The 27,965-nt window shown below is 34.8% G+C and overlaps 1 protein-coding gene across 7 annotated transcripts in view; it reads right to left on the reverse strand.

Moving 5' to 3' along the window:
• Window positions 1–27,965, reverse strand: part of LOC129760370 (AP-1 complex subunit gamma-1) — a 95,427-nt gene that overhangs the window by 16,430 nt on the left and 51,032 nt on the right. For 5 of the 7 annotated variants that reach the window (XM_055758016.1, XM_055758020.1, XM_055758019.1 and 2 more), the window contains exons 6-9: window positions 13,720–13,796; window positions 9,470–9,487; window positions 270–365; window positions 40–200 (exon numbers count right to left, since the gene is read on the reverse strand). In XM_055758016.1, coding sequence (XP_055613991.1) covers window positions 40–200; window positions 270–365; window positions 9,470–9,487; window positions 13,720–13,796 — 352 coding nt within the window. The remainder of the gene's footprint in view (window positions 1–39; window positions 201–269; window positions 366–9,469; window positions 9,488–13,719; window positions 13,797–27,965) is intronic. The other 2 variants (XM_055758018.1, XM_055758021.1) reach the window with 1 other exon arrangement.

A 27,965-nucleotide genomic window follows, 5' to 3' on the forward strand; every position in this document is an offset into this window, starting at 1 on the left:
ACGTATGTTTCGAGAAATAACGTTCTATCAGTTGGTTACTTTATATCCATGATGGAGAGGACCGTTTCGTAAAGGATGGTGTTGCCCACGTTTTTACTGGTTTCGGTGTTGGTCGCCACCTGGGCCAGGATGTCATTCATTGCTTCGGAAGCTTCCGGATCGTTGTGGCCCAGTATTCGGAGAAGTCGCAAGATTTTTACCTGTAAGATGGAAAAAAAAACGTTACATTAAAATTATGTTCGTTTAGTCAAAGGAAAATTCAAGCATACCTGCAGGAAGGGATCACTCACGCCGCTGACGTCGTGCTCCGGGGAATACCCGGCCAGAATGAGATTTTTCAGAATCCGCACCAGATTCGGTACAATCTGCGAAGTAATTGGAACGAAATACAATCAACGGAAAGAAATGCAAATTAAGGTGTATGTATGTTGCGGAAACAAACAGCAGCTCGATTTGAATTGTTTTTTTTTTTGTTCTGGATGAACTGATTTTTTTTTGCACGTTCCTTTACTTGGTTGGTCACAATTCCAGAGCCAAGGAACAGAGAGATTGAATGAAAAAAAAAAATCGTTTGGAAAGAAAGGCGGTTACTAGAAGTGACAAATGTTGAGAATAAAAATGAGGAGGGTTTCCCAGGAAAGGTATACAAACTGGAAAGGGTAGCGGCGAGGCAGATGATTGAGGCAACAAGGCGGATGTGGGTGGTGGGAAAAACAATTCTTGATGCACATGCAAAAAAGAAGCTGCAGCCTGGAAAAGTTTTGCACAGCTGGCTGCTAGACGACAGATGCACTTTTAGCCGGTGAGGTTTTTTGTCATATTTTTTTTTTCTAAAGGGAAGGAAAAAATTCGCAAACTCAAACTGTGTCAATGGAAAGCGAAAATGAGAGGAAATTTTCATAATTTATGACAACAACAGCCGGGACTGCGGAGATAAAACTGAGCATGAAAAAACGCTTATATTCCAGTCCGGAAGCATGCGAAGTTTTACTGGTTAGGATGTTTCAATTCATGACTGCATTTTTTTTTTAAATTTAAGGTTGAATTTTACAACCGGATGTTGGTCATAAAGTGTTTTTGGCTTTTTTGGTTTTTTAAGTATATCAAACAACTTTGTTTAGAAATACTCGACGTTTCGACCAGTTTTGGTGGTCTTTTTCGTTGTTGGATAAAAACGACACTGACAAAAACAACAGACAGACAATTCTTGTTCAAAACTGATCGAAACGTCAGGTATTTAAGAACAAAGTTGTTTGACATGCTTAACAGACCGAAAAAGCCAACATTTATTTTTTTTAAATTTTAAACCGATAATTTTAAGGTTTGAATCACCCTAACGCTTCAGTCGGAGTTAAATCATATAAATTTCACGCCGTTTTTCCTGAAATAATCATAAAAAAAGCTTTCCGTACGACAAACGTAGCTGATAATATAATTGCATGCACACAGGGACTAATTGGATTTCACATTTGCACATTCGGCTAAAAAGGAAAAACTGATCAAGCCGAGATGGAAAATGAATTATTTCAGGCGTGATTGATGTGTACTGTTATGCGAATGAATGAAAAATTTGTTTGATGAACAAGTGAAAACACACACAAAAAGTGAGCGGAAACGAACTACTGAAGCATTCATGCTAAGATAACAGTCGGGATGCGAGACTGATATCTTTCTCTTGACGATTCAGTTGATTTGAATTGATAATCTAATACTAAAGTGCTATTTCGAAGAATTTCTTTAACAGAGAGTTCAGATCAGTTTGACAACTTTTAGTCAATTGAATCTCAGAAGTCAAATTATAAAAAATCAAACTTCAATTTTCAATAACTTTTTTTAGTCAACTCTCTATTCTGGTAATTTTTTTTCAGCTCTTCATTCTCTGAACTTTAAAACCGAAATTCATTTTTTTTTACGCTCAACTCTCAAATTCTAACTCTCTTCTAAACTTTCAACTATCAACTATCGTTCTCAACTCCTGACTCTCAACTCTGACTCTAAATTTTGCACCCTCGAGTCGTGATCTCAATTCTCTAGTCTTTACTCACTACTCTCGACTGTCGACCTACAAATCTCGAACTTCGACATATCATTATTAACTTTTATATATCTGATCTCTAATCTAAACTCTCGGATCTCTACTCTTGACTCTCGAATCTTTACCTTTTTAACACTCGACTCTGAATTGTAGAATCTAGCTAAACTCTCAGCTTCAAACTCTTTATTCCTGTCAATTTGTCATTTTTATCTTTCAATGTTCAACATCAAATTCTCGACTTTCGGCTCTTGACTTCCAACTTTCAACCCTCGTATCTCTGCTCTAAACTCACAACTCTCGACTATTAGCTTAGCTTAGCTTAGCTTGTTTGACTACTCACATCCACCTGAATCATTGAACTCGAAATGCTGCCTTACTAATTTTTACAAAATGATTTTCTTCGAAAAAAAAATGTATCATTCTTCTAATTATCAATCAAATGTATCATTGTGTGTCTATCATTTCCTTCAATAAAAGCATTTCGAAAACCATGATCACAAGCGTGGCTCAGTAGAAATCATTCCACATCGCCAATGGTTGCTACTCCGTGATTGACCGAGGCCATCAGTTTTGTCCAGAGGTCAAAAGAATGGTGTCTGGGATTGACAGCACATTCACAATGTCCAAAACTGATGCTCTCTCTTTGCACATCAATAACGGCGCTGGCCACGTCCTAGTAGTCAATAGATAGAGAGGAAAATAAGAGAAAGGGATGATAGAATATAAAATCATGCTTTAGGACCGAGGTTACCTCTGCATCCTAGCAAAACAATTTTGGTTTGGAGGTTTGGGTGGTAGGATATGATCAGGACACACTTTTGACTAGTGTGATCAAGTTTATTTTATCTATCTTATTCTCGAAATTTATTTTACTATGAACACTCATTAACTGTTTAAAGGTAAATCCAAAAAAAAAACACAATTAAATCAGTAACTTGATCGTGAAAACCTTCTTCGTTTCTTGAAATCGTTTAGTCAATTAAATAGTTTAACTTTATAGTTCAAGATTAGTTTTGGTAAATAGTGCGAACATAGGTTTTCTTACACCTTTTGTTTTCTTTTTTTTTCAATCCTTTACAAAATCCAGGTTCTTGAACCTGCCTCTTGCAATGATGGACTATCTCCTATTAAACTGGGGGACAGATATATAATAATATTGAGTAACCCCATATTATTGAAAAACAGCTGCTAAGATAAAATGACCAGACTAGCGCAATTGTTAACGAAATTGTTCTGTCTCCACTTGTTCATATTCAATTTCTTCACAAATTCATGCACCTATCATGGACACTACTAACATTATAAACATCAGGTTCATCAGCTCGAATGTACGTTATGTTTCTCCATAAGTTTGTTAAAAAAACACTAATTCTCTTCTAGGTTTGCGACTTAGAAATCATCTCATTGTCCTTAAATTTTGTTAACTGATCAAGATTTATGTTTGTATTTAAATCCAAAAACAAGTTTCATTATATTTTGATTAGTATATTCCAGATCTTACCAGATTTTCTGAACAGCACAGAATTCCCAATCGTCTAAATTCAATACTTGGCAATAATTATTTTTGACTAAACACTAATGCTCTCACTGAAACCCTTCATACAAAGAACAATTCTAAGCCCCCATTGGAATAAGAACAATCGATCACTCACTCACTCACGTTTTTACAACTCGAGTAATTTGTTTTGTTACCTATTAACGTTTCAAGAAAGCTATAAAATGATTTTAAGTCAAACCTAATTTACAATTTGATTATTGATACGCCACTGCTAAAAAATCTTAAATTGCAACATCTACCCTGCACCTGGATGCTCTCTCAAACTTCAAAAATCAAAAAATTAAATAAAATATCTTTTCAACGGAACATCAAGTTCCATAACAAACACCCACCAAATTAGATTATTATGACAATTCTAAACTCACAACTCTCGACTATTCATGTTTAACTCTTTTCTTTACTCTCGACTTTCGACTCCGAATTGTCGACTATTAATTTTTGTCGATTCTCGACTCTTGTCTTTTGAGTTTCAACTCTCAATCTCCTGATCTTTCACAGTCAGTTCTAAGTTCTCAACTTTAAACTTTCAAATTCAACAACAATTTTATTTAGTCAACGCTCAACTTTATTTAGTCATATTCTCGTAACTTCAAAACTGAAATTCTAATTTTTTACACTCAACTCTCAAGTTCTAAAACTCATCTAAACTTTCAACAATCAACTCTCGATTCTCAACTCTTGACTCGCAACTCTGGCTCAAAATTTGGCACCCTCGAGTCTTGATGTTTATATCTCAATTCTCTAGTCTTTACTCACTACTCTCGAACTGCAAACCTCTAACTTCGGCATTTGATCATAAACTTTTATATCTCTGATCTCTAATCTCAACTCTCGAATCTCTACTCTTGACTCTCGAATCTCGAACCTTTTCAACACTGGACTCTGAACTGTAAAAAAAAATATTCTCATATTCTCTGAACTTCTGAACTTCAAAACTGAAATTCAAAATTTTTTACACTAAACTCTCAGGTTCTAACTCTCCTCTAAATTTCAAAACTATCAACTCTCGCTTCTCAACTCATGACTCTCTGACTCTAAATTTTGCACCCTCGAGTCGTGATGTTTATATCTCAATTCTCTAGTCTTTACTCACTACTCTCGAATGTTGACCTACAAATCTCGAACTTCGACATTTCTCTCAACTCTCGAATATCGACTCTTGACTCTCGATTTTTTACCTTTTCATCACTCGACTCTGAACTATAAAATCTAGCTAGACTCTCAGCTCTGAACTCTTTATTTCTGTCGATTTACAATTTTTAACTTTCAATGTTCAACTCTAAATTCACGACTTTCGGCTCTTGACTTTCAACTTTCAACCCTCGAATCTCGGCTCTAAACTCACAACTCTCGACTTTTCATGTTTTACTCTAATCTCTGCTCTTTACTCTCGATTTTCGACTTCGAATGGTCGGCTCTTAACATTTGTCGATTCTTGACTCTTGTTTTTTGAGTATTAACTCTCAAACTCCTGATCTTCCAAACTCGATCTAGATTCTCAACTTTAAACTTTCAAATTCAACAACAGCTTTATCAAGTCAACTTTATTAAGTCCTTTCTTTATTTAGTCATATTCTCTGAACTTCAAAACTGATCTTTAAATTTTTTTACACTAAATCCTCTAGTTCTAAATCTCATCTAAACTTTCAACAGCCAACTCTCGATTCTCATCTCTTGACTCTCAACTCTGACTCAAAATTTGGCACCCTCGAGTCTCGAACTTCGACATTTCATCATAATTTTAATACCTCTGATCTCAACTCTCGGATCTCTACTTTTGACTCTCGAATCTCTCGAATCGGCTTTAAACTCTCGTCTTTAATATTCAACTCTACTCTTTATTTTTTACTCTCGACTTTCGACACCGAATTGTCGACTCTTTAGCCGATTCTCGACTCTCGCTTTTTTTACTCTTAACTATGAATCTCCGGATCTTTCACACTCGGCTCTAGATTCTCAACTTTAAAACTTTCAATTTGAAATCTCCAATGTTGACTCTCAACTTACAACTCTCGATTTTCGATTCTCGATTCTAAACTGAGTCGAGTTGAAAATGAGAGTTCAGAGTTGAGAGCCTTCAGCCGAATGTTAAAGATGAGGAGTTGAAAGTTGAGAGTCAAGCTACAAAAGTCGAGAATTCGGAGTCAAAAAGCGAGAGCAAAGCTTAACAATGGAGAGTCAAACATTACGAGTCGAGAGTTAGGCATTTATATTTTATAGTCAATAGTTGAGAATCGAGCATGTAAAGTTGAGAATTGAAACTGAGGAGTTTAGAATTCAGAATCAAAAATATAGAGGCGAGAATAAGGACTCGAGAGTTAAGAGTCGGGATTCGAGAGTTAATAGTTGAGAATCGAGAGTCGAGCTTCTATAGCTGAAAGTAGAGAGATGAACTTTAGTATTCAGAGCTGAAGGTCTAAATTCTTTAGAGCCGAGTATTAAAAAGGTGGGGAATCGAAAGTCAAGATTCGAGCAGATAGTTTTTTTTTGTAATTTCTTTATTTGAAACGGCTCATAAATTGAAGCTTTGAGATGCCAAACTCGTTTTGTATATTTACAAGTCTAGATCTAAATCTTCACTTTTAGAAGAGAACAGGAAATAGATAGGGCAATACGAAAATAAAAAGAATTATGGACGCAGATCATTAGCTTTTAGGAAAAAAAAATGTAGTCCAAGTTCATCACAGTTAAACAAGGTTGCCGAAAAAAATCCTGTGTTTTGGCCAAAAAAAATCTAAATTTTTGTGATTTTACCCAAAAAATCTGTGATGGTTTCTGTGACGCTAATTCCTGATGTTTCATTAAAAACTCATAAAAATGGGTCTTTTTTACCTTTTACTTGAGCAAAATCAACTTACCTTACTAATCTTATCATATTTTTCCAATATAAACTTAGAAATAAAAAATTTATATTGACATCAAAAACTAAAATTTGGGAAATACGAACAAAATTTCAAAAATTTGTGAAATCTGTTAAATTTAATCAAAATTCTGTGAAATAACAGTTTTTTTTTGTGATCTCGGCAACCTTGCAGCTAACACATCCCTTACTGGAACGTCGGATGTTTTTCCTCGGGCCCGAAGAAAATCTATGAAGTTAGCTTAGGCGACAAGGGTGTCCTCACTAAGAGCAGAGAGTTGTGAGTAGAGTTTCGAAAACTTTCATTTCTCGACTCACGAATTTTTACTTCAATCCTCAACGTGCAATTCACGACACTTCAAGATTAATTTTTTATAGTAATTTTGGATATTTTTCGGTCTATGGATTCAATAAAAAAAACTGAAAAAAAATTCCAGTTCCATTGAGAAAGACCACCAAAAATGGTCGAAACGTCAGGCATTTCAAAAGATAAATTATTTGATTGAATCCCTAGACCGAAAAATAGCCAAAATTACTAGTAAACATCAATCACGGTCGAAAACATAAATTTAAGATAAATTCTCAATTGTTTACCTTCAACTCTCTGCTCTTCACTCTAAACTCTCGACTCTTGACTTTCGACTCTTCATCTTTCACATTCGATCCTAGACTCTCAATTTTCAACTCTCAAATCTCAACACTTAACTATCAACCTCTGGTTTCCTTAAAATTCTCGACTCAAGATTTTTGACTTCATAGTTTCAACCTCAACCTCCAACTCTTCAAGTTAACTCTAAATTGTTTACTCATTACTCTCTGCTCTTCACTCTCATTTCTCGACTCTTGACTTTCAATATTTAATCTCTAACAATTCTCAACTTTTGACTCTCAATTCTCAAAGCTCAACTCTCAGTTCTTAATTGTAGTCTCTTCTCTCGATTATCGACTCAAATGTCAACAATTACTCGATTTTGGAACTTTTAACTGTCTCTGTTGATTCTCAACTCTCAACTCATGACCCTCGACTCTTGAATAAGCCAAAATTCGAGAGTTGAAAGTCAAGTCTGTAAATTCCGAGAGTAGAGTTTTGAGATTTGAAGGTCGAAAAAAGTTGAGGGTTATTAGTCGGCAAACGAGAATCGAGAAGCGAAAATTGAAAGACTAGAATCGTAATTGAAGAGTGAAGAGAGGTGAATTTAAATTGAGAATTCCAGTTGAAAGTTTAAAGTTGAGCGTCGAGAGTTGAGTGTTGAAGATTAAGAATCAAGGGTCGAGAGTTTATTGTCGATAGTTAGAGGTAGAGATTAAAGAAATGAAAATTAGATATAAAGAGCTGATAGTCTCAATTTGATATTTGACTTTCGATTTTCGGCTCTTTATTTTTTAATTCTCCAGTCTCATCTCTCGATTGTCGACAATTACTTCATTGATCCTCAACTCTCAACTCATGAACTTCATTGATCCTCAACTCTCAACTCATGAATCTCTACTCTTGAAAGAGCCAAAATTCGAGAGTTGAAAGTCGAGACTTGAGTTTTGGGATTTGGAGGTCGAAAAAAGTTGAGGGTTGAAAATCGACAAACGAGAATCGAAAATTGAAAGGCTAGAATCGTGATTGGTGAGTGGAGAGAAGAGAATTAAAATTGAGAGTTTGAGTTGAGAGTCTAACACTGAGAGTCGAGAGTTGAGTGAAGATAAAGAATCGAAGGTCAAGAATTTAGAGTCGATAGTCAGAGGTAAAGATAAAAGAAAAAAAAAAACAAATATAAAGAGCTGAAAGTTAGACTTGAGCTGAGATTTGAGAATTGAAAGTCGAGAGTTGACAATTTTAGAGTAAAGAGTTGTTACTCGAATTTCGAATCTTAACCTTTTAGCTCCCTAATCTCAACTGTCAAGTCATAACTCTCGACTCTCAACAGTCGACAATCAAGAATCGAAAATCGAAAATTGGAAGACTAGAATCGTAATTGAGGAGTGGAGAGAAGAGAATTAACATTGAGAGTTTGAGTTGAGAGTCGAGAATTGAGTGTTGAGTGTTGAAGATAAAGAATCGAGAGTCGAGTGTTAAGAGACGATAGTTAGAGAAAGAGATAAGAGAAATGAAAATTAAACATAAAGACCATTAATTCTCGACTCTTACTCTCGACTCTCACATCTTAATGCTCGACTCAAACATCTTGACTCTCAACTGTCGACTTTCGACTCTAACTTTAAACTCATCATCCTCGACCTGTTTTTCTCAGCTCTCAACATTCGACTTTCAATTGCTGTTTACTTAAACTTGTGATGTTTTGTTTTGTAAAATTCCCATGGTTCAAATCTTTTAAATTTAACGATGCATTGTTATTGTTAAAAAAAAATAGCCACGAAACATCAAACAAAAGCAAAGAGAGATAAAAAAAAACATCCAACACAGACCGTACGATTGACGGCTTTTTTTTATAGAATTTTAAGCAAAATGGTAGAGATTTTTCAGAGAAATGGGACACAGACAGGCGACATTCTCAACCGGCAGTTCCAGTAGCAGCAACGAGGACACGTTTTCAACATTGTTTTGGTTGCTGAACTGCTGAAAGTTTACAAAAAAGAGTGAGGCGGCAGAGCAAACGAGCAGGTGGTTGTCTGGAAAAATCAGGCGGCTGTCCATTTTTTTAAAGAACATGAAAAGGGAAAGAGGACTTCAGTTAGGAACTTTTCTTCCATCATGATAATTATCTAAGTGATAGGAGAACACGGTCGGTCGGTGTCTCTCGATTTTTTTTTTCTGAGGAAAAGGGTGGAAGTGAACCAGACGGGGTTTTGGTGGGACGCTGCAGAGATAGTTGGAGAGCATGAAAAAACGGGGAGTTTGGAACACGAGAGCAAAAAACTCGGAAGCATAATTTCGAACGAATTTAATGAGATTTGATTTTTCAACACCGATAAAATTTGGAGGAGAAAGCTTAGTTTTTTTTTTGCAAATGAGAGGCGGGAAACAGAATCGGTTGTTTGCGGAACGCGGAAAGAGCTGCATTACCTCTTGATTTCCAATGTCCTGGCAAGCGATAAAAAGTATGGGGTAAGGCGGACACCAAGAAATACATAATAAAAGTTAACATTTGACTACGCTTTGGATTAGTTTATCGCTTAAAAGTTAATGAACGAGGATGATTTATATTGAAAAAAAAAAATTATATATTTTTAAATTTCATTCATGTTAAAAACATACAAATCATTAGCATATCTGAGAAAATGAGCGAAAATTATGTTTTAGTGTATTAATTGTCGGTATTCAAGAAAAAATTACTAATAATTTTTTTTTTATTTTATTCGGAACACTTCAGATTGAATAAGTTTAAAATATTTCGATGAAAATAGACGATTTTTTTAAAATAAAAATACCGAGCTTTGCGAGTTTTTTTGGTAAAAAAAAACCTTTTATTATTTTAGTTTCTAATTTACCGGTAAAAAAATTATCAGTTATTTGTGAATAAAACTACACTTTTAGTTGATTATTGCCAGAAGTAAAATTTACCGATCAATTTAAACTAACTACCATAATTTCGTAGTTCATTGAGTAAAATTACCGACTATTCGGTTAAAATTACTAAATTAAAAAAAAATGTCCGGCGGTATTGTCAGTTTGGAAAAGGTTGAAGATATTTCGATGAAAATTACGGTACTTTGGGTAAAATTACCGTACTTTCAGAAACATTGAAAGTTCATGGCGATTTTCAAACTATTAATTAGTTTGATTTCGGTACTTTTAAACCTAAAAAAACGTTCGTAAAAGTCATATTAAATAATTGATGTTTTAAATTGAATGATTCCGGCATTTAAGTTTGAATAACAGATGAAGTTTTTACGGAAAACTATAATGTTTTTTATTAAAATTATCGAGTTTTTACAGTTTTTTCGATAAAAAATTTACCGATAAATAATTTATCGGTTATTTGAATAAAACTACACTTATATTTGACTATTGCCGGAATTAAAGTAAAATTTACCGATCAATTTAAACTTACTACCATAATTTTGTAGTTTATTCAGAAAATCACGGACTATTCGATTTAAGTTACTTAATTTAAAAAAAGTCTGGCAGAATTTGTCAGTTTGGAAAAGGTTGAAGATATTTCGATTTAAATTACCGGTACTTTGGGTAAAATTACCGTACTTTCAGAAACATTGAAAGTTCATGGCGATTCTAAACTAACCAAATTTCGGTATTTTTAACCAAAAATAAACATTCGCAAAAGTCATATTATAATTAATATGTTTTGAATTGAAAAATTCCGACATTTAAGTGAGAGTAACAGGTAGAGCTTTAACAGAAAACTGTTATTTTTTAATTAAAATTACCGAGCTTTTACAGATTTTTCTGTCAAAAAAAATAACGTTTCATTATTTCAGTTTATAATTTAACGATAAATAATTTATCGGTTATTTTAATAGAACTTAACTTTTAATTGATTATTGCCGGAACTCAAGTGAAATTCACCGATTGAAAATTACTGGTACTTTGGGTAAAATTACCGTACTTTTAGAAAAATTGAAAGTTTAATGCTATTTTTAACTAACCAAATTTCAAAAATTCCAACCAAAAAAAAACATTTGCTATAGTCATATTAATTATTGTTTTAAATTGAAAGATTCCGGCATTTAAGTTGGAATAACAGAAGGAGTTTTTACAGAAAACTATTTTTTTTGATTAAAATTACCTGGCATTTACAGCTTTTTCGGTAAAAAAAACCTTTAATTATTCTAGTTTTTAATTTACCGATAAATTATTTATCGGTTACTTGAATAAAACTACACTTTCAGTTTATAATTTTCGGAATTCAAGTAAAATTTACCGATCAATTCAAACTTACTACCATCATTTTGTAGGTGGATTCAGTAAAACTACAGACTATTCGATTAAAATTACTGAATTTAAAAAAAATGTCCAGCAGAAATTTTCAGTTCGGAAAAGGTTGAAGATATTTCGATGAAAATTACCAGTACTTTGGGTAAAATTACCGTACATTCAGAAATATTGGAAGTTCAAGCCGATTTTTAACTAACCAAATTTTGAAAAATTCCGGCATTTAAGTGAGAATAACAGGTAGAGCTTAAACAAAAAACTGTTATTCCATTAACTGTTACGTTCCATTATTTTAGTTTTTAATTTACGGATCAATAAGTTACAGGTGATTTGAATAAAACTACACTTTTAGTTGATTATTGCCGGAATTCACGTAAAATGTACCGATCAATTAAAACTAACTACCATTATTGTATAGTTCATTCAGTAAAATTACCGAATGCTCGGTTAAGAATACAAAATTTCAGAAAAATTACTGTGTAATTGTTACTGGTACTTTGGGTAAAATTACCGTACTTTCAGAAACACTGAAAGTTCATGGCGATTTTTAAGCTAACCAAATTTTGGTAATTCTTTCCAAAAAACATTCGGAACAGCCATATTAACTAATGTTTTAAATTGAAAGATTCCGGCATTTAAGTTGCACTGAACCAAAATTCACTCTTAAAATACACATGATTTTTCACTTAAAAACAAGGATCCAGTGATTTCCTTCCATTCAAGTGCAACATATACATATCACTTGGCAGTCATAATTCAAACTAACTACCATCATTTTGTAGTTCATTCAGCAAAATGACAGGCTATTCGATTAAAATTACTAAATTAAAAAAAATGGCCGACAGAATTTGTCAGTTTGGAAAAGGTTGAAGATATTTCGATGACAATTACCAGTACTTTGGGTAAAATTACCGTACTTCCAGGAACATTGACAGTTCATGGCGATTTTTTACTAACTAAATTTCGATAAGTAATTCTAACAACAAAAAACGTTCGTATAAGTCATATTAATTAATGTGTTAAATTCAGTAAAATTACTGTCTATTCGGTTAACTAAGTTAAAAAAAATGTCCGGCAATATTTGTCAGTTTGGAAAGGGTTGAAGACGTTTCTTTAAAAATTACCAATACTATGGGTAAAATTGCCGTACTTTCTGAAACATTGAAAGTTCATGGCGATTTTTAACTATCCAAATTTTGATAATTTTGACACAAAAAAACATCTATAATAGTTTTATTGATTACAATTATAAAAATCTAACGAACTTCTGAAAATGCTTTAAATTGAAAGGTTCCAGCATTTAAGTTAGAATAACAGGTGGAATTTTTACAGAAAACAATAAATAGAATAATGACAGTTGGTTGGGTAAAATGAACCGATGCTACGATTAAAATTTACAACGTTGCAAACTTAGAACGCAATTTTCATTGACGGTGCTTTCTGAAATCATTGTAAAAGATTACAAAATTTTTACATGTAAATAAATATATTATCGTGTTGGGTAAATAGGTAAAGATAATCGCTTAAACTGTATAAGGGAAATCATGTGGTGAAAAACTAAAATATTTGATGAAAGAAACTCTAATCGGTGAGTATCAACTTCATTCGACTAAGTCCAGCTTGCAGTATTACCAACTACTATTTAGCCGAACTAAAGCCAGCACACATTAAGGTAAAATTTAAATAAGCTCATCTATTTTTTGAAAAAAAAAAAAAAACTAAAAAAAGGACATGTTCATCTCATAATCGGAAAGGGGAAAATATCCACATTAACGATCTACATTTTTCAAGAAAAAAAAACTCTACACAATCACCTAGTGAGGAGCTACGAAATAAGAGAGGAAGTAGGATATGTTAGGTAAACAGGTCTTAAAGTTAATGATGATGTTACAGACAACAAAAACGTTTACCTTTCGCGAGAAAAAAAAACAATTTGAATCTAGAAGAAGTCTCAAATGATTAAATCATTTAAAAAAAATCTAGAAGAATCTTTTTTGGAAGTAAACAAATCAAAAATTTAAATATATCATATGTAGCACACATGTTAGAAAAGGCCAAAACTGGCTCGAATCCTATTTTTTAAACAAGTCTTCAACATCTTTGTATTCAACGCAAAGGTAAGGACAAGAAAGTGGCTGATTAAAGAAGTTGGTTAAATGGGATTTTTTCGTTTTTTTTGCTGTGAAAATTCTATCAACATAAAAAGAACAACATGAGCCCTTTTTACTCGTCCCACGAACCATCTCAGCTGCTGGTGTTTTTATATTCGCAACGAACCAACAAATGATGATGGGACGTGGGTGGGTGGGTGAAAAGATGAATACGAGGATTGAACCATAACCTACACTAAATGTAATAACATCCTACTCTGTTTCTTCTATGATGGGGGACGCGCCCCGCAAAGGATTACAGTTTGGGTTTACCTTTTTAAAGTGATTTAGCGTGTCCTGGCTTTTCTCGCACATCTCGGTGATCAGGGTGACTCCGGCGATTAGGATACCTGAGTTGATGTTGATTTTTTTTTTTTTTTTGGTTGCGTTGATGATGTTGTTGTTTCGGTGGAATGAAAGAAAAACAAAAAGGGTGGATTAATATTGGTTGACTTTTTTCCTGTAGAATCTGTCAGCCTTTTGTGTCAATTCGGCCTATTGGCTGCAATGAAGTCGTATGAGAATGTTTATACCATTAAAATAAAAATAGTTGATTGAAAAAAAAAACTAGTATTAGTCCTACTCCAAAACCCTGGATCATAATATTAGTCCAAAGTCCAAGTCTAAGCCCATAGTCCATAACCCTAGTCCATAGTCCATAATCCTAGTCTATAGTTCAAGTCCATAGTCCTAGCCCATAGTCCTAGTCCATAGTCCTAGTCCATAGTCCTAGTCCATAGTCCTAGTCCATAGTCCTAGTCCATAGTCCTAGTCCATAGTCCTAGTCCATAGTCCTAGTCCATAGTCCTAGTCCATAGTCCTAGTCCATAGTCCTAGTCCATAGTCCTAGTCCATAGTCCTAGTCCATAGTCCTAGTCCATAGTCCTAGTCCATAGTCCTAGTCCATAGTCCTAGTCCATAGTCCTAGTCCATAGTCCTAGTCCATAGTCCTAGTCCATAGTCCTAGTCCATAGTCCTAGTCCATAGTCCTAGTCCATAGTCCTAGTCCATAGTCCTAGTCCATAGTCCTAGTCCATAGTCCTAGTCCATAGTCCTAGTCCATAGTCCTAGTCCATAGTCCTAGTCCATAGTCCTAGTCCATAGTCCTAGTCCATAGTCCTAGTCCATAGTCCTAGTCCATAGTCCTAGTCCATAGTCCTAGTCCATAGTCCTAGTCCATAGTCCTAGTCCATAGTCCTAGTCCATAGTCCTAGTCCATAGTCCTAGTCCATAGTCCTAGTCCATAGTCCTAGTCCATAGTCCTAGTCCATAGTCCTAGTCCATAGTCCTAGTCCATAGTCCTAGTCCATAGTCCTAGTCCATAGTCCTAGTCCATAGTCCTAGTCCATAGTCCTAGTCCATAGTCCTAGTCCATAGTCCTAGTCCATAGTCCTAGTCCATAGTCCTAGTCCATAGTCCTAGTCCATAGTCCTAGTCCATAGTCCTAGTCCATAGTCCTAGTCCATAGTCCTAGTCCATAGTCCTAGTCCATAGTCCTAGTCCATAGTCCTAGTCCATAGTCCTAGTCCATAGTCCTAGTCCATAGTCCTAGTCCATAGTCCTAGTCCATAGTCCTAGTCCATAGTCCTAGTCCATAGTCCTAGTCCATAGTCCTAGTCCATAGTCCTAGTCCATAGTCCTAGTCCATAGTCCTAGTCCATAGTCCTAGTCCATAGTCCTAGTCCATAGTCCTAGTCCATAGTCCTAGTCCATAGTCCTAGTCCATAGTCCTAGTCCATAGTCCTAGTCCATAGTCCTAGTCCATAGTCCTAGTCCATAGTCCATAGTCCTAGTCCATAGTCCTGTCAAAATAATTATTATGATAAAACTTTTACGACTGTTGTTTGTTAATTTTGGAAAATATTACACAACACCTTTTATTGTTACACTCACAAATTACAGTAAAACCCTGAAGAAGGCGAAATACATTACGCCGAAACGTCGGATGAAATAGGAAAAACGTTATTTTTCTTATTTCATCCGTTATAATTGCATGTCCAATACTTGCTGAAAATTCTTATCTCAGTTTACTGCCTTTCAGAAAACAAAACTCAAATAGAATCAAAAGTTGTTAGAAATCGATACCGTAGCTCGAGACAAAACTTCTCGAAACGCCAACACCCCAACCCGCATAAATCCTCACCGAAAAGCAAAATTATGTTTCCGACAAAACAGCTGATGCGGTTGGTTGATGATGCTGCCGGCCAGAAAGTCGAGCAACACACAACTGGACCGGCCCGATTTTCTCCCATTCATTGTAAATTGGATTTAATTTATTCATATAGCATCCAGCATCAAGCAACCAGCCAAGCCGCAAACGAAAAACCAGCCCCATCAGATGCGAACGAGATATGAACGGGCTTTCTTACTCGGTGTTTTGAATTAATTTGCAACCGATGCAAATGAACGTTTTGGGTCTCCAGCTCCGGTTATCAGGGCGTCTTGGAAAGCAGAAACCCTTCTTGCTTGGAGTGAAAAGTCAAGAAAACAAACGGACACGCTTTGTGTTGATATGTTAAACGATGTCAGTTGACGTTAATGCCGATGTCTCGCCCTGGAATTTGTAGTTACAAGTTATGGTATGCTTTGAGTATCGATTTTCCGAAACGGATTTCTATCGATGTTCTTCCATAATTATTATTTTTACAGAAAATATAAACGGTCATGATCTACATGAAAAAACGAAATATTCAATATTCGTAGAATAATATCTTCAACTCAAATTTCCATAGAAATTTGACTGAAACGAAAAATAGTAAGTGACGAACTTTGTTTGCAAAGTTCTATACTAAGAATGACACAAATAAGCGCCGTACCAATTCATAAGTACCAGAACGTCCAAACCGTAAACCTTATCAGTCGTATTCTGAGGTGATATGGGTTCTAGCTAGCAAAGCATTTATTTACGTTTGTATAGGTAGCAATGACTAATGGCACCCATAACGGATTGTAAAGCACATAAATATATCGTGTTTCACATGCAATAGCGGCATCAGCAGCAGGTGTTTGGCCAGACCGGCCATCATCATCATCCGCGCCATTTGGTGCCGTCATCATCGTCATCGCTGTTGGCTGTCGGCTGAAGTTTGAAGTTAGACCAAGCACCATACATTATCAACGACAATGTGTCGTGCCGGGAAAATATAACGGAGGCCGCCGCCCGCCTGCAGTGAAAAGCCAGTTCATGCAAAGGAATTTTCAGATACTTCACTTGTATTCTTTGCACTTATTTGTAGGTATTAATATTCGAAGCTAAGGGTTAATAAAGCACTGGAGAATAGTATTATAGTAAAAGCTACACCCACAAATCAGACTCTACTCCAATAATGAACTTCCTTGGAGGTGGAATTATCGGTCTCAGATTCTATGCCGGACCGGCATTGACAAGCTTTCTAATAACTGACATTGTCCTCCCATCTCAATCGCATTGCATATGTTTTGAAGAAACCAACAAAAACATAGACAAAGACAACACAAGACAAAGCAGGATGGAAAGAATCAGCCCGCAAGGATAATGTACCTGTGTATGTAAACCGACAGTACAGAAAAATCATTCTTTGTTTCCAAAAAAATCCTCCGGCCAAGATGAGCTGTGCGTGTGTATGTTAAAATACACCGGCTTTACCGGCTAATCGACAGTGGCAGAAGGACTATGACAATTTCAATTGCTAACCGACTCAGATAGTGCACTAGGTAAAGATACCGGACTGGCAAGCCAAGATGAGATGTTGCAGTGAGTTCGATTCTCACTATATTTTTATTTGGGATCATGTATCCAATAGAACGAAAATCTCATACATTTTTTTTCTTGTTTCGCTTGAATGTAGTGGTCATGCATCCTTTTGCTAGGGAGCTCGAGTCTTCATGCCAGAAGTACTTTTCCAATCATTTTATCTTTGGTACAGTACACTTTTCAGCGCATTTTCGGTACAGAGATTGGATTTTTCCAACTTCTTCTATGGGTGTATATAAGAAGCTTTCCCACGCACAATTGTCCCAAATTCTGGAAAGATTGTTGAAGCGTTTGAAAGGTAAAATATAACAAGTATTTAATTGGAGTACGAACGTGTGAAATGATTTTAGCTGGTAACGGTTTTTTGCTCAAATCTATGTCATTCTTTTAGGTGATTTATTTGGCATATCGTCTTCAATACACATAAAGAAGTTTCTGTTTGAATTGGTTGACGGAATAAGTGCTCTTGGGAGATTCCTCCTTCCAATTTATCAAATCTTTTCTCCCGGTGACACAAGGTTTGAAATCGTTTTGCTTGATCATGACAAATTTTCAGCAGTTTTCAAGAGCGTTTTACAGGGTTGTTTTGAAAATTACAATATCGCACGTCAATCGATAGTTTTAATGGGCGGTTTGACAAGAGTTATGAACACAACTTTTTTTTCGGTAACATTTGAGCTGTATGATTAGAACGATAGAGTACAACTTTTAGAGTTTTATACCCTTGAAATAAAAAAAAAGTTTTTACATGTAGGGAAGAGTGAGAATTTTGTTCCTTGGGGTGACTTGATTCTTTTAACCATATCTCGTAATCTGAACCTCTTACTTCTTAATTTCAAATTCAATAAGTAAGACTGGATCGATTTAATAAGGTTTAATGCGAATCGATTGTTTCTCGTGTGTTTTCATTCATTCTTGCTGAATGCGACCAAATTTGAATAAATTTTGGTTCGCTACCAACATTTCAATGATTATGATGTACCAAAAATTAAATTGAAAAAAATTTTGTTGCTCGAAAAAGATGTCCGTTATAAGTGACGTCACAGAGACCTACAGACCTACAAGCTAGTCTACAAAACTTATGTAAAAATCTGAAAAATAATTTCAAAAATGGGTTTTCTTTTTTTTTTAGCCAACAGATGAATACACCAATGAGAACTGACAAAACTAATATGCATAGTAAACCAGAAAAGTATCAAAGCTTTAGTCAGTTTTGAAGCGTCGTATAAATACGTGACGTTCCAAAAAAACAAAGATTATTTTGTTAAACTATTCAGAACCTTCTTAAGACTAAAATTTGTTTTTGTAGTGTGCAATACAACTTGAATTGTTACTTGGGGTGTTCCAAATAAATGACTATTGAAGCAACACATTCGACATTTTGTAATATGAAACAATATTTTGAAACTTATTCCCTATTTTTTTTTCGAACATTCTTGTAGTAAAACATGTTCAGGGTGGCCACTCAAAATCGATTTTTGATTTCCCGCATTTTTCCCGTTTTTTCCCCGCATGGTCTCACGAAATTCCCGATTTTGTAAAACAGAAAACCAAGTAAAATTCCTAATTTTTTTTTTTTTTTAATATTTATTTATTTCTTTCAGTGGTAAATGATCCTTCAATGACTTTTTTAAGGTTATTTTTACCAATTAAACTACAAATCATCAGATAGATTCGCAGGGCCTTTTTTTAATTTTTAAAACTACGTCACTCGAGTCGAAAATGTTGAACAAATATGATTGTTCATAGAAGAAAAGGGTAAGGTACACCGTAGGAAGTGGGGACGATGGATGTTTAAAAAATACTGTGCACTATTTTTTCAAACTTTGAATGCAGAATGTGAAATTTACTTGTAATCTATCCAATAACTGTAAAAGAAATAAGATTCCGAAAATAGCGGATGATAACAACGACTTTTTGTTAATTTTCTATTTTTAACTACGATGTCGAGTTGATGTACATCTTTTTCAATGGCAAATTTCTCATAAACTAGCAGGCTCTTAACCAAAAATTTCTAAATTGAAACAATCGTTACATTTGAAACAACCAGTTAGGAAAAAAAAACAGCGGTTATAAATGAAAAAAAAACGAGTTTATTTACAGGGCTTTATACAGACTTGATGTTCACACATTTTTATCAATTTTCTCTCCTTCATCCAATACAATTTAGCTATATTTAGCATTTGGATCATGAAAAGTTCTGTAAAATACTTGTTTCTTCTGGAGGCGTTTTCTTGGTAACACAAGTGAAAGTGAAGTGAAATTTGGTATCCAAGGGTTTTTTGGGTCAGAGATGGTTTGTATAATAATTTCAAGAATCTCACTTTTTATAGAAAGGGGGTCCTCATACAAAATAAACTTTAAATGGAACGAAAGCCGTACAATTTTTTTACTATTTTCTTAAAAATCATTTTCACAACTCGCCGAAATGCCAAAAAATTAAATAAGAATATATCCCAGCGGCGATTAAAATAAGATAACAGAATCACTTGGCTAAAGAAGGGGGGAAATGGGATAACAAAAATTACAACACAATGCACCACGATGCATTTGGTAAAAAAGTAAGGCATCGAATGGATAATATGCGAAAAAAAAGTAGCAACCATCCGATGTACCTAAAAAAAGTAGCACGCATCGATAGAATTGGCTTAGCAATAGAACAGCACATGTGAGCGCTGCTTGGGTGATTTTTTGCCCGGTCGAACACAATCTCATGTGTTCGACCCGTCCGTGTTTCAATGTGGGTAGGAATGCGATGGGTTTCTTCATCGCTTCCTATCAACATTGAAACGGCGCGCGGCAAAGAATCACGCAAGTAGTTCAAAAGCTGTTCACAAAACAAAAGCCCTGCTCACATTTTCACCAACTATTCAATTTCTTCTACCCAAAGCGCTCTAGCTTTGATCTTTCCACCTATAATACTTTCATGTTCTTTCTAAATATTCTACCTTGAATTTTTACAACTCGCCGAAATGCCAAAAAATTAAATAAGAATAAAAATCGTTTCGCGAGCACGACGCAGTTTAAGACGTGTCGATGAAATAAAACATTAATAACGATTTATTTATTTAACACTAAACATACCGACACTTTGTATATACCTATTCATACCGCGAGCGGTCAAATGACGGCAAACACCGTTTTCGCTAAAACTCTCTTGTTTCTCAGCCGATTTCTACCAAATTTATAGTTTTGAAAAGCTTATAACTCGACTCAAATATGTTTCTCAGACAATTTTCAGCTACAATCAATAACTTTAAAGTTATTTACAGTACAAGAAAAATTTTATGAAAAAACATGCTTCAGGAAAAAGGTTGTAAATCAGTTACTAAGTGCTCGAAAAAAATTTCACTTAGTGCCTGAGAAAGCTGAAGTTAGAAGCTATATGTTGCACATATGAAACATTTTTTCAAAAATTTTCTAATATCATGGCCACAAAAAATGTAAAAAAGTTGTGTAAAACCCGTACTTATCAATCAATCAACCGCCAAATCTGTTCCTGTTACAGTAGAAAATTTTGAAAAAGTGAATTGAAAAGTAGACGTAATTTGTCACATTTTGGCATCTTTAGATTTTTAAAATACTAAATACATAATTTTTGACGGCTTTTCAAAGGTAGTAGTTTTGCGAACTTTTTATGAATCTGGATTTTCTGAGACAATCCCTACACCCAAATTCAGCTTTGCACTGGGTTTTGAGTACGTTAACGTATAGTTTAGGCAATAAAACTATATGCAAAAGAAAGCAAATTTCATACCGGTTCTAGTGATGTAACTGCATTGGCGGTGCGATGCTTGACAAAAATATAATAAATATATTTCTGAAAGTAAAACCAGAAAATTTGAGCTAATGCTTGTTTGTTTTTTCGTTTCTTTTCATCCGTCTTCGTGTGCAAAATAGCTTTGAGATATTACCACCCACTGCGCCCGTCTGCCAAGCAAGAATTTGTGCTGACTTCTCAAAATTCAGAAACTAGTTCACTGTTTTATTTATCATATTTTTGCTAAGCATTGCACCGCCAATGCAGTTACACCACTAGAACCGGTTTGAAATAAGCTTTCTTTTGCATATAGTGTTATTGCCTAAACCTTACGTTAACGTACTCAAAACCCAGTGCAAAGCTGAGCTTAGGTGTAGGAATTGCCATAGAAAATCCAAATTGATAAAAAGTTCGATAAACAGCTACCTTTGAAAAGTCGTCATAAATTATGTATTTCGTATTTTAAAAATCTAAAGATGCCAAAATGTGACAAATTACGTCTACTTTTCAATTCACTTTTTCAAAATTTTCTACTGTAACAGGAACAGATTTGGCGGTTGATTGATTGAAAAGTACAGGTTTTACACAATTTTTTTACATTTTTTGTGGCCATGATCTTAGAATTTTTTTGAAAAAATGTTTCATATGTGCAACATATAGCTTCTAACTTTAGCTTTCTCAGGCACTAAGTGAAATTTTTTTCGAGCACTTAGTAACTGATTTACAACCCTTTTCCTGAAGCATGTTTTTTCATAAAATTTTTCTTGTACTGTAAATAACTTTAAAGTTATTGATTGTAGCTGAAAATTGTCTGAGAAACATATTTGAGTCGAGTTATAAGCTTTTCAAAACTATAAATTTGGTAGAAATCGGCTGAGAAACAAGAGAGTTTTAGCGAAAACGGTGTTTGCCGTCATTTGACCGCTCGCGGTATGAATAGGTATACCACATGCGTTATTCGAAAACCGTAACACTTAAAAAAAATTTAAAAACGCAAAAATACTTGCTTTTTGAAAACAAAAATAGTCCTGTCGTTAAATTTGCGAAAAAACAATTTTATAAGGCATAATCATCGTTTAAAGTTCAAAAACCGTCATTTGACCGCCTCCGGTACGTTTAGTGTTAAAGGTAAAACGAAGTTTACCAGGTCAGCTAGTAAGTACATATATATTTTCGATAAAATCGTGTGTAGCAACATAAATTACTCATAATAATCGTTGGAAGATACCTTACTAATATGTAGTACCATGAACTTTTTTCAAATTTTTATGGTTTGAGCAATAAAGTAACGTATTAAACCAAGAAAAGAAAAATTTGTTGAAAATTTCCTGAGAAATCAAAGGGAAAATCTACCGTCCCTACTTATCCCATAAAGAGAAGTGAAGACACTGGCAGTTCATAACAATTTAGGAGATAACTTTTCTTGATTTGCGTATATCAAGCTCATCTCTTCAGCGTTTGTAAACAATAAGTTCTGCACCGAATTGAACGTAATTTTATCAAAATTAAACCATTGCTGATTTTTTAATGGTTTTTTTTTCAAGTTGAACTTTACGAAAAACCGTCCACACTTACCCCAGTGGACCTCATATTAATAATTTTTTTTTGTTATAATCATTTTTTCGCTGTATTTGTTTCTCAGATATTTTTAAGTATTTTAATTTTTTCGTCCATCAAGCTTGCCTCTCTCTGAGCGTCAGATAACACTTTCATTTTTTTCGCCTTCAGTTCCTTTGCCTTATTTTCTGCCTCTCGCTTCCGTTTTGCAATAGTTTCTTTCAGATTCTTCTCTATTTTTTGCTTTTAAGGACTCGGCATACCTCGAGTGAGAATTGCGAGCATACTGCATTGACGATTTCGTTACAATTATTCCCGTTGTTCAATGAAGCAAGTTGAAACTAGTCAAAACCAATCCAACTCGGCAGGAAGATCCGTTTCGACCTGGTAAAATTCATCGAAGTCAATTGGAACTGTCCACTGGTGACCACTGGTGATCAACTGTCAATCCATTTCTACTTGTTTCGACCTATTTCGACCCAACTTCATTGAACTGAGCCAAAAATTCCCGACTTATCAAAAAAAATTCCCGGCTTTTTCCCGCTATTTTCCCGTTGGATTTCAATTCCCGTCTTTTTCCCGCATTTCCCGCTTTTCCCGAATGAGTGGCCACCCTGCATGTTACGTAAAAAGAGCGAAAATGATATGTATGTACATGAAATTCACTCAGATTTGCTAAGAATCTGCACTGTTGTTCGTCAAAAATATTTATATCTAATTGAAGGAAGTGGGTTGGGTCCTTTGATTCCAATAAACGTTCAAGATGTACGAGAACTTATTATTGAGTACTGAAATTTTGGTCTGGTATAAAATATGTACCACTTATAATTAGGTCATATACAATAACTTACAAAATTGGTAAAAACAGATTTTTTCAGAGTTTTTATTAAACTTTTAGGGAAAATACAAAAAAAAAATCTGTGTTGATGAATTTTCGAACTTTTCGTCGAATACCTCCCAAAAATGTGTGTACAATGATAACATCAACCGTTTCGGTCATTTTTATCACTCTTCTATATCAGATGATGATTCGATTGATTTGAACCCTTTTTACAATTTACGTTCGATTATTGCCCAATATCTTTCGATGACACGAAACTGTGGGCAGTTTGGTGGAATAAAACTTTATACAAAATCTTAAAAATTATTCTTCTGATACCATTACAATTTATCCCATTTGTTGTGGATGCTAGCTAGATCGGGCTAGAACCTCACGGGGCTTTAGTATAGGCTTACCAGATACTTTTAGAAAAAAGCGGGACATTTCACGAAAAAAAAAAGCGTGACACCGCCGAAAATATATTTTAGAAACTCCTAAAAGTATATTTTTATGACCATTCCTATATACAGACCCCGTTCGTTTTTGGCAACATCCGATTTTGGCACATGTGCCGGTTTTTAGAAGCAACATCACCATTTAGTTTTCGCTATAAAAGAACCATTATAATTTAGACAAACACCGAAAATGAGTTTGTCCTCAGCCTTCAGTGGAGTCGGACGTACTAAAACGCGCTCGTGCCCCACAAGTGAAAGGCTATTGTTCCTTTTCAATGAAAGAAACTTTAACAAGTGAGTTGTCAGCGGGATGAGTCCTTCCCCAGGAGATCATCCGGATAGGACCATTCCGGAATGGATGGATCCGCAAGGAGTGCATGGTAGATTGTACTACATGTTTCTAAAAGCGAAAAAAGGTTTCGAACTACCGAAAAATCCGTTCGTCATTGGAAGATCGATAGAAGAGCACGCGGGAAAAATAGAAAGTGGGTACTATGTGAAAAGCAAGAGTTGGTACGTGTTAAAGATCCGGAGTAAAGAACAAGCCCGAAAAATATTTACCCTTGCTACACTTCTTGATGGCACGCCGATCGAAATGGGCCGCCATCCAGAGTTAAACAGTCGAAAGTTTGTAGTGAGATGCAACGAGGTAGAAGGCATGTCCGAAGAAAATCTTCTAAAAGAGCTATCGTCGCAAAAGATTATAGCTGTGAGACGAATTATGAAGAAAACAGCGGCTGGACTAGTAGAAACACCGACACTAGTTTTGACTATAAATTCGACTGTTGTGCCGGAATTTATAAATTTCGGATTTATTCGTTTAAGGACAAGACTGTATTATCCACAACCACTCATCTGCAGAAATTGTTTGCAATATGGACACCCCAAAAACAAATGTGTGTCAGAAAAAGCGTGTATAGTTTGCTCTGGCATCCACAGCAGCGAAGCTTGCACTGCTAAATCGAAGTTTTGTGCAAACTGCAAATCAAACCACTCTCCGCTTGATAGAAACTGCCCTGTGTACGCTTATGAAACTGCCGTGCTGAAAATAAAAACCGAGCAGAACATCACACTGGACGCCGCTCGCAGATTAATCCAAACACCGAATACTACCAGCTACGCAGAAGTAGTCAAATATCATAACGATACCTTCAACCAGCAGAAGAAAAAACAGCAGCCGAAAAAAATCACCGCACCGACCGAACCGATACAACAGAAGGACCAACAGCAACAACAACCCCAAAAAAGACTTCATCACTCGACAGAACGCAACACTCCAGCTCCAGCAACAGTACACTTGACCGTTTCGCCGCCCCGCAAAAGATTAACCCCTCAAGCTTCGCCCATCGCCTCAGGTGACGAGGCTGAAAATGACCCTCAACGTACAAACATTACACTTATCAATTCCGAGGCTCGGAAATCGACCAGTGAAATAAATTGTTCTCCTTCCCCAATCCCTTCCTCCACATCCAAAAACCCCTTCCAACCCCCCCTTAATTCTAAGTCAAAACCAGACCCTCGGCACAATAACACTTTTATAAAGTGAATTGCCTCAATAAATATAGTATAAGATTTAAAAAAAACACCGAAAATATGTTTTTACGTTCTGAAATGATGATAATAGACAACAAAAAAATCAAAAGTTTTTTTTAAATATTATAAAGTACTAAAAAATGACAAAAGATGAAAAATTCAAAAAATTAAAAAAACAAATACAAACAAAAGACTAAAACTGACAAAAAACAACTGAAAAATGATGAAGAATGACAAAAACAGTGAATAAGACAAAATACAAAAATATTATAAACAAAACAAAAGTAGTGCAAAATGCATCAAAAACATGAGAAAAATAATAAAAAAAATTACTAAAAATGGTCGGAAACTGACTAAAAATAATATTTATAATAATAAAAATAGTTATTTTGTAAAAATTAAAGAAAAAAATTTTAAGAAAAAAACCGTTCGATTTTGGCAACACAAAATGTTGCCAAAAACGAACGGAGTCTGTATATGTATTTGTTGTATTTGTATTATGTTTTTGAAAGTTCATCGAAAGTAATAAAATATGGAAAAATGAAATTTGGTTTAAGAAATTGAATTGAAGAAAACTGCCATCTTTGTATACTGCGACCACTTAAGTCGAAAATGCTGTAGTAATTTAAATCCCGAAATCTGAAGAATTATTTTTATATTTTTTAACCAAGTTTATTTAATTTAACTCAACATTCATTGTTTTATTGAAAATCGTATTTTTAGCTCGGTAGTCCTGTTCTATTTTATCCGAAATTTGCTTTTTTTAAGCTTTCTTTCAAGGGATGTGGCTAGGATTCCGGCGAAACATACGGAGCTATAATCCTTTGGAAGCTTCTTAAAGCATATTTGCTTCAATCGAAAAATATAAACAGCGCTATAACGTGCTCAAAGAACGCTTAACTGAACCAGATTGTTATTTTCATGATAAGATTAGCTTGCCAGATTGCCCGGTTTTACCCGGACGTGCCCGGATATTTGACAATAAATTTAGGAAAAGTTCGATCCGGCCCGGTTGCCCGGATTTCGTAAAAAAAGGCACAGATGTTTTAACTTTATTTCCAAAACTGAACAAAAAATACTCCAATTGAGTAAATTTAAATTTATTAAAATTAAAATTAAAAATTAATATTTTTTTATCTATGCGGTCGAAAACGATTCTATTAGCAAGTTTCACCTGAGTAGGTAATCATAATTTTTTTTTAGCAAGCCTAAAATACGATTCAAAATCTGCTGATGAATTTTGATGTAAAAATATTTTTTTTTGATTTTCAATTGAATAATTTCGTGTTTTAATCAAATTTGCCAGGATGTTGCCCGGATTGAAAATTTTGTAGTCAGATGCCCGAATTTTGCCAGGTTTCAAGATAAATTCCGGCAAACTTAAATGGTTAGAACTAAACGAGTTATAGGGGAGATAAGGGCATAACGAGAACTCAGGGCATAATAAGCACTCTTTTTTTCTACAAAAGTACATTATTTCTTAAACAAATTTTCATGAGGATTTGTTTCGTACTATCTATAGCATTAATTTTTCACCAAACTTATCATCTTTATAGAAATATTAAATAATAATCAGCTAGGTTCTCAAGTGACGAAAATATTATAATTTTTGAGCACCACCAAATAAGCTTTTATGACATTTAAATCATCTTTATCTGAAATTTACACACTACAAGATAATTTACACATTGTTTCTCAATTTTCTCCATCATAAAATTTTTGATTTTTTACTTTTATCAATTTTAAAACGCGTTTTAACTTAAATTTGTTGACCTGGGGCGAACAGAGCACTATCAACCAGGACAAGATGAGCGTTTTCTGCCGCATAATCTAGCAGCGAATCCAACTCGCTGAAGTCAACTGAATAATAGAGCTACAGCTTGACTTGTTTCATCTGTCGATTTGGCCTATTGCTATAGGTAAGGTGTCGGAGAGAAAATCAGTAGGCTCGAGTTCGATTCCTTTTCGAGGGGATATTTTTTTCACGTACCATTCATGATTGATTATTTGATTGTTACATTATACGAAGCATCATCCGTCAAACAAAACACCAGAAACATAATGTATGAGCATGTGTTAATTCTTTGAATTTTACAAACATACCTAGATTATTTTGTTACTGCTTTGTTTGATGAATCCACGCCTCGCCGTTTAGTGAAAAATTCAACGATCATGAATGATAAATGAAGAATAAAAAAATTACCTTGACCAGGAATAGAACTCGAGTCTACTGATTATCTCTCCGACACCTTACCAATAGGCCAAATCGACAGATGAAACAAGTCAAGCTAGCTCTATTATTCAGTTGATTTCATCGAGTCGAATTCGCTGCTAGATTCCCCGGCAGAAAACGCTCATCTTGCCCCGAAAAATGGTGCTTATACTGCCCCAAGGGGGTTCTCATTATGCCCCTACAGTGACTGGTTTTCAGCTTTCGGCAAAAAAAAAAAATGAAATGCATTTTTGAACGCTAATATCTACTTTTTCAAGTTTCATCCAATTAGGCAATGAACTATTTTAGTGTCTTAACACGAAACCCACATGATTCGTTGCTATGTCGACAAATTTGAATTGTTCGGGTTACTGTGTCAGTCATGAATGTGTGGTTAAAGTCACAAACTGTTAATTGATTAAATCGATATTCAAAACTTTCTCCCGCAA

The sequence above is a fragment of the Uranotaenia lowii genome, unplaced genomic scaffold, assembly GCF_029784155.1.
Source record: "Uranotaenia lowii strain MFRU-FL unplaced genomic scaffold, ASM2978415v1 HiC_scaffold_59, whole genome shotgun sequence".
NCBI classification, from domain to species: Eukaryota; Metazoa; Arthropoda; class Insecta; order Diptera; family Culicidae; genus Uranotaenia; species Uranotaenia lowii.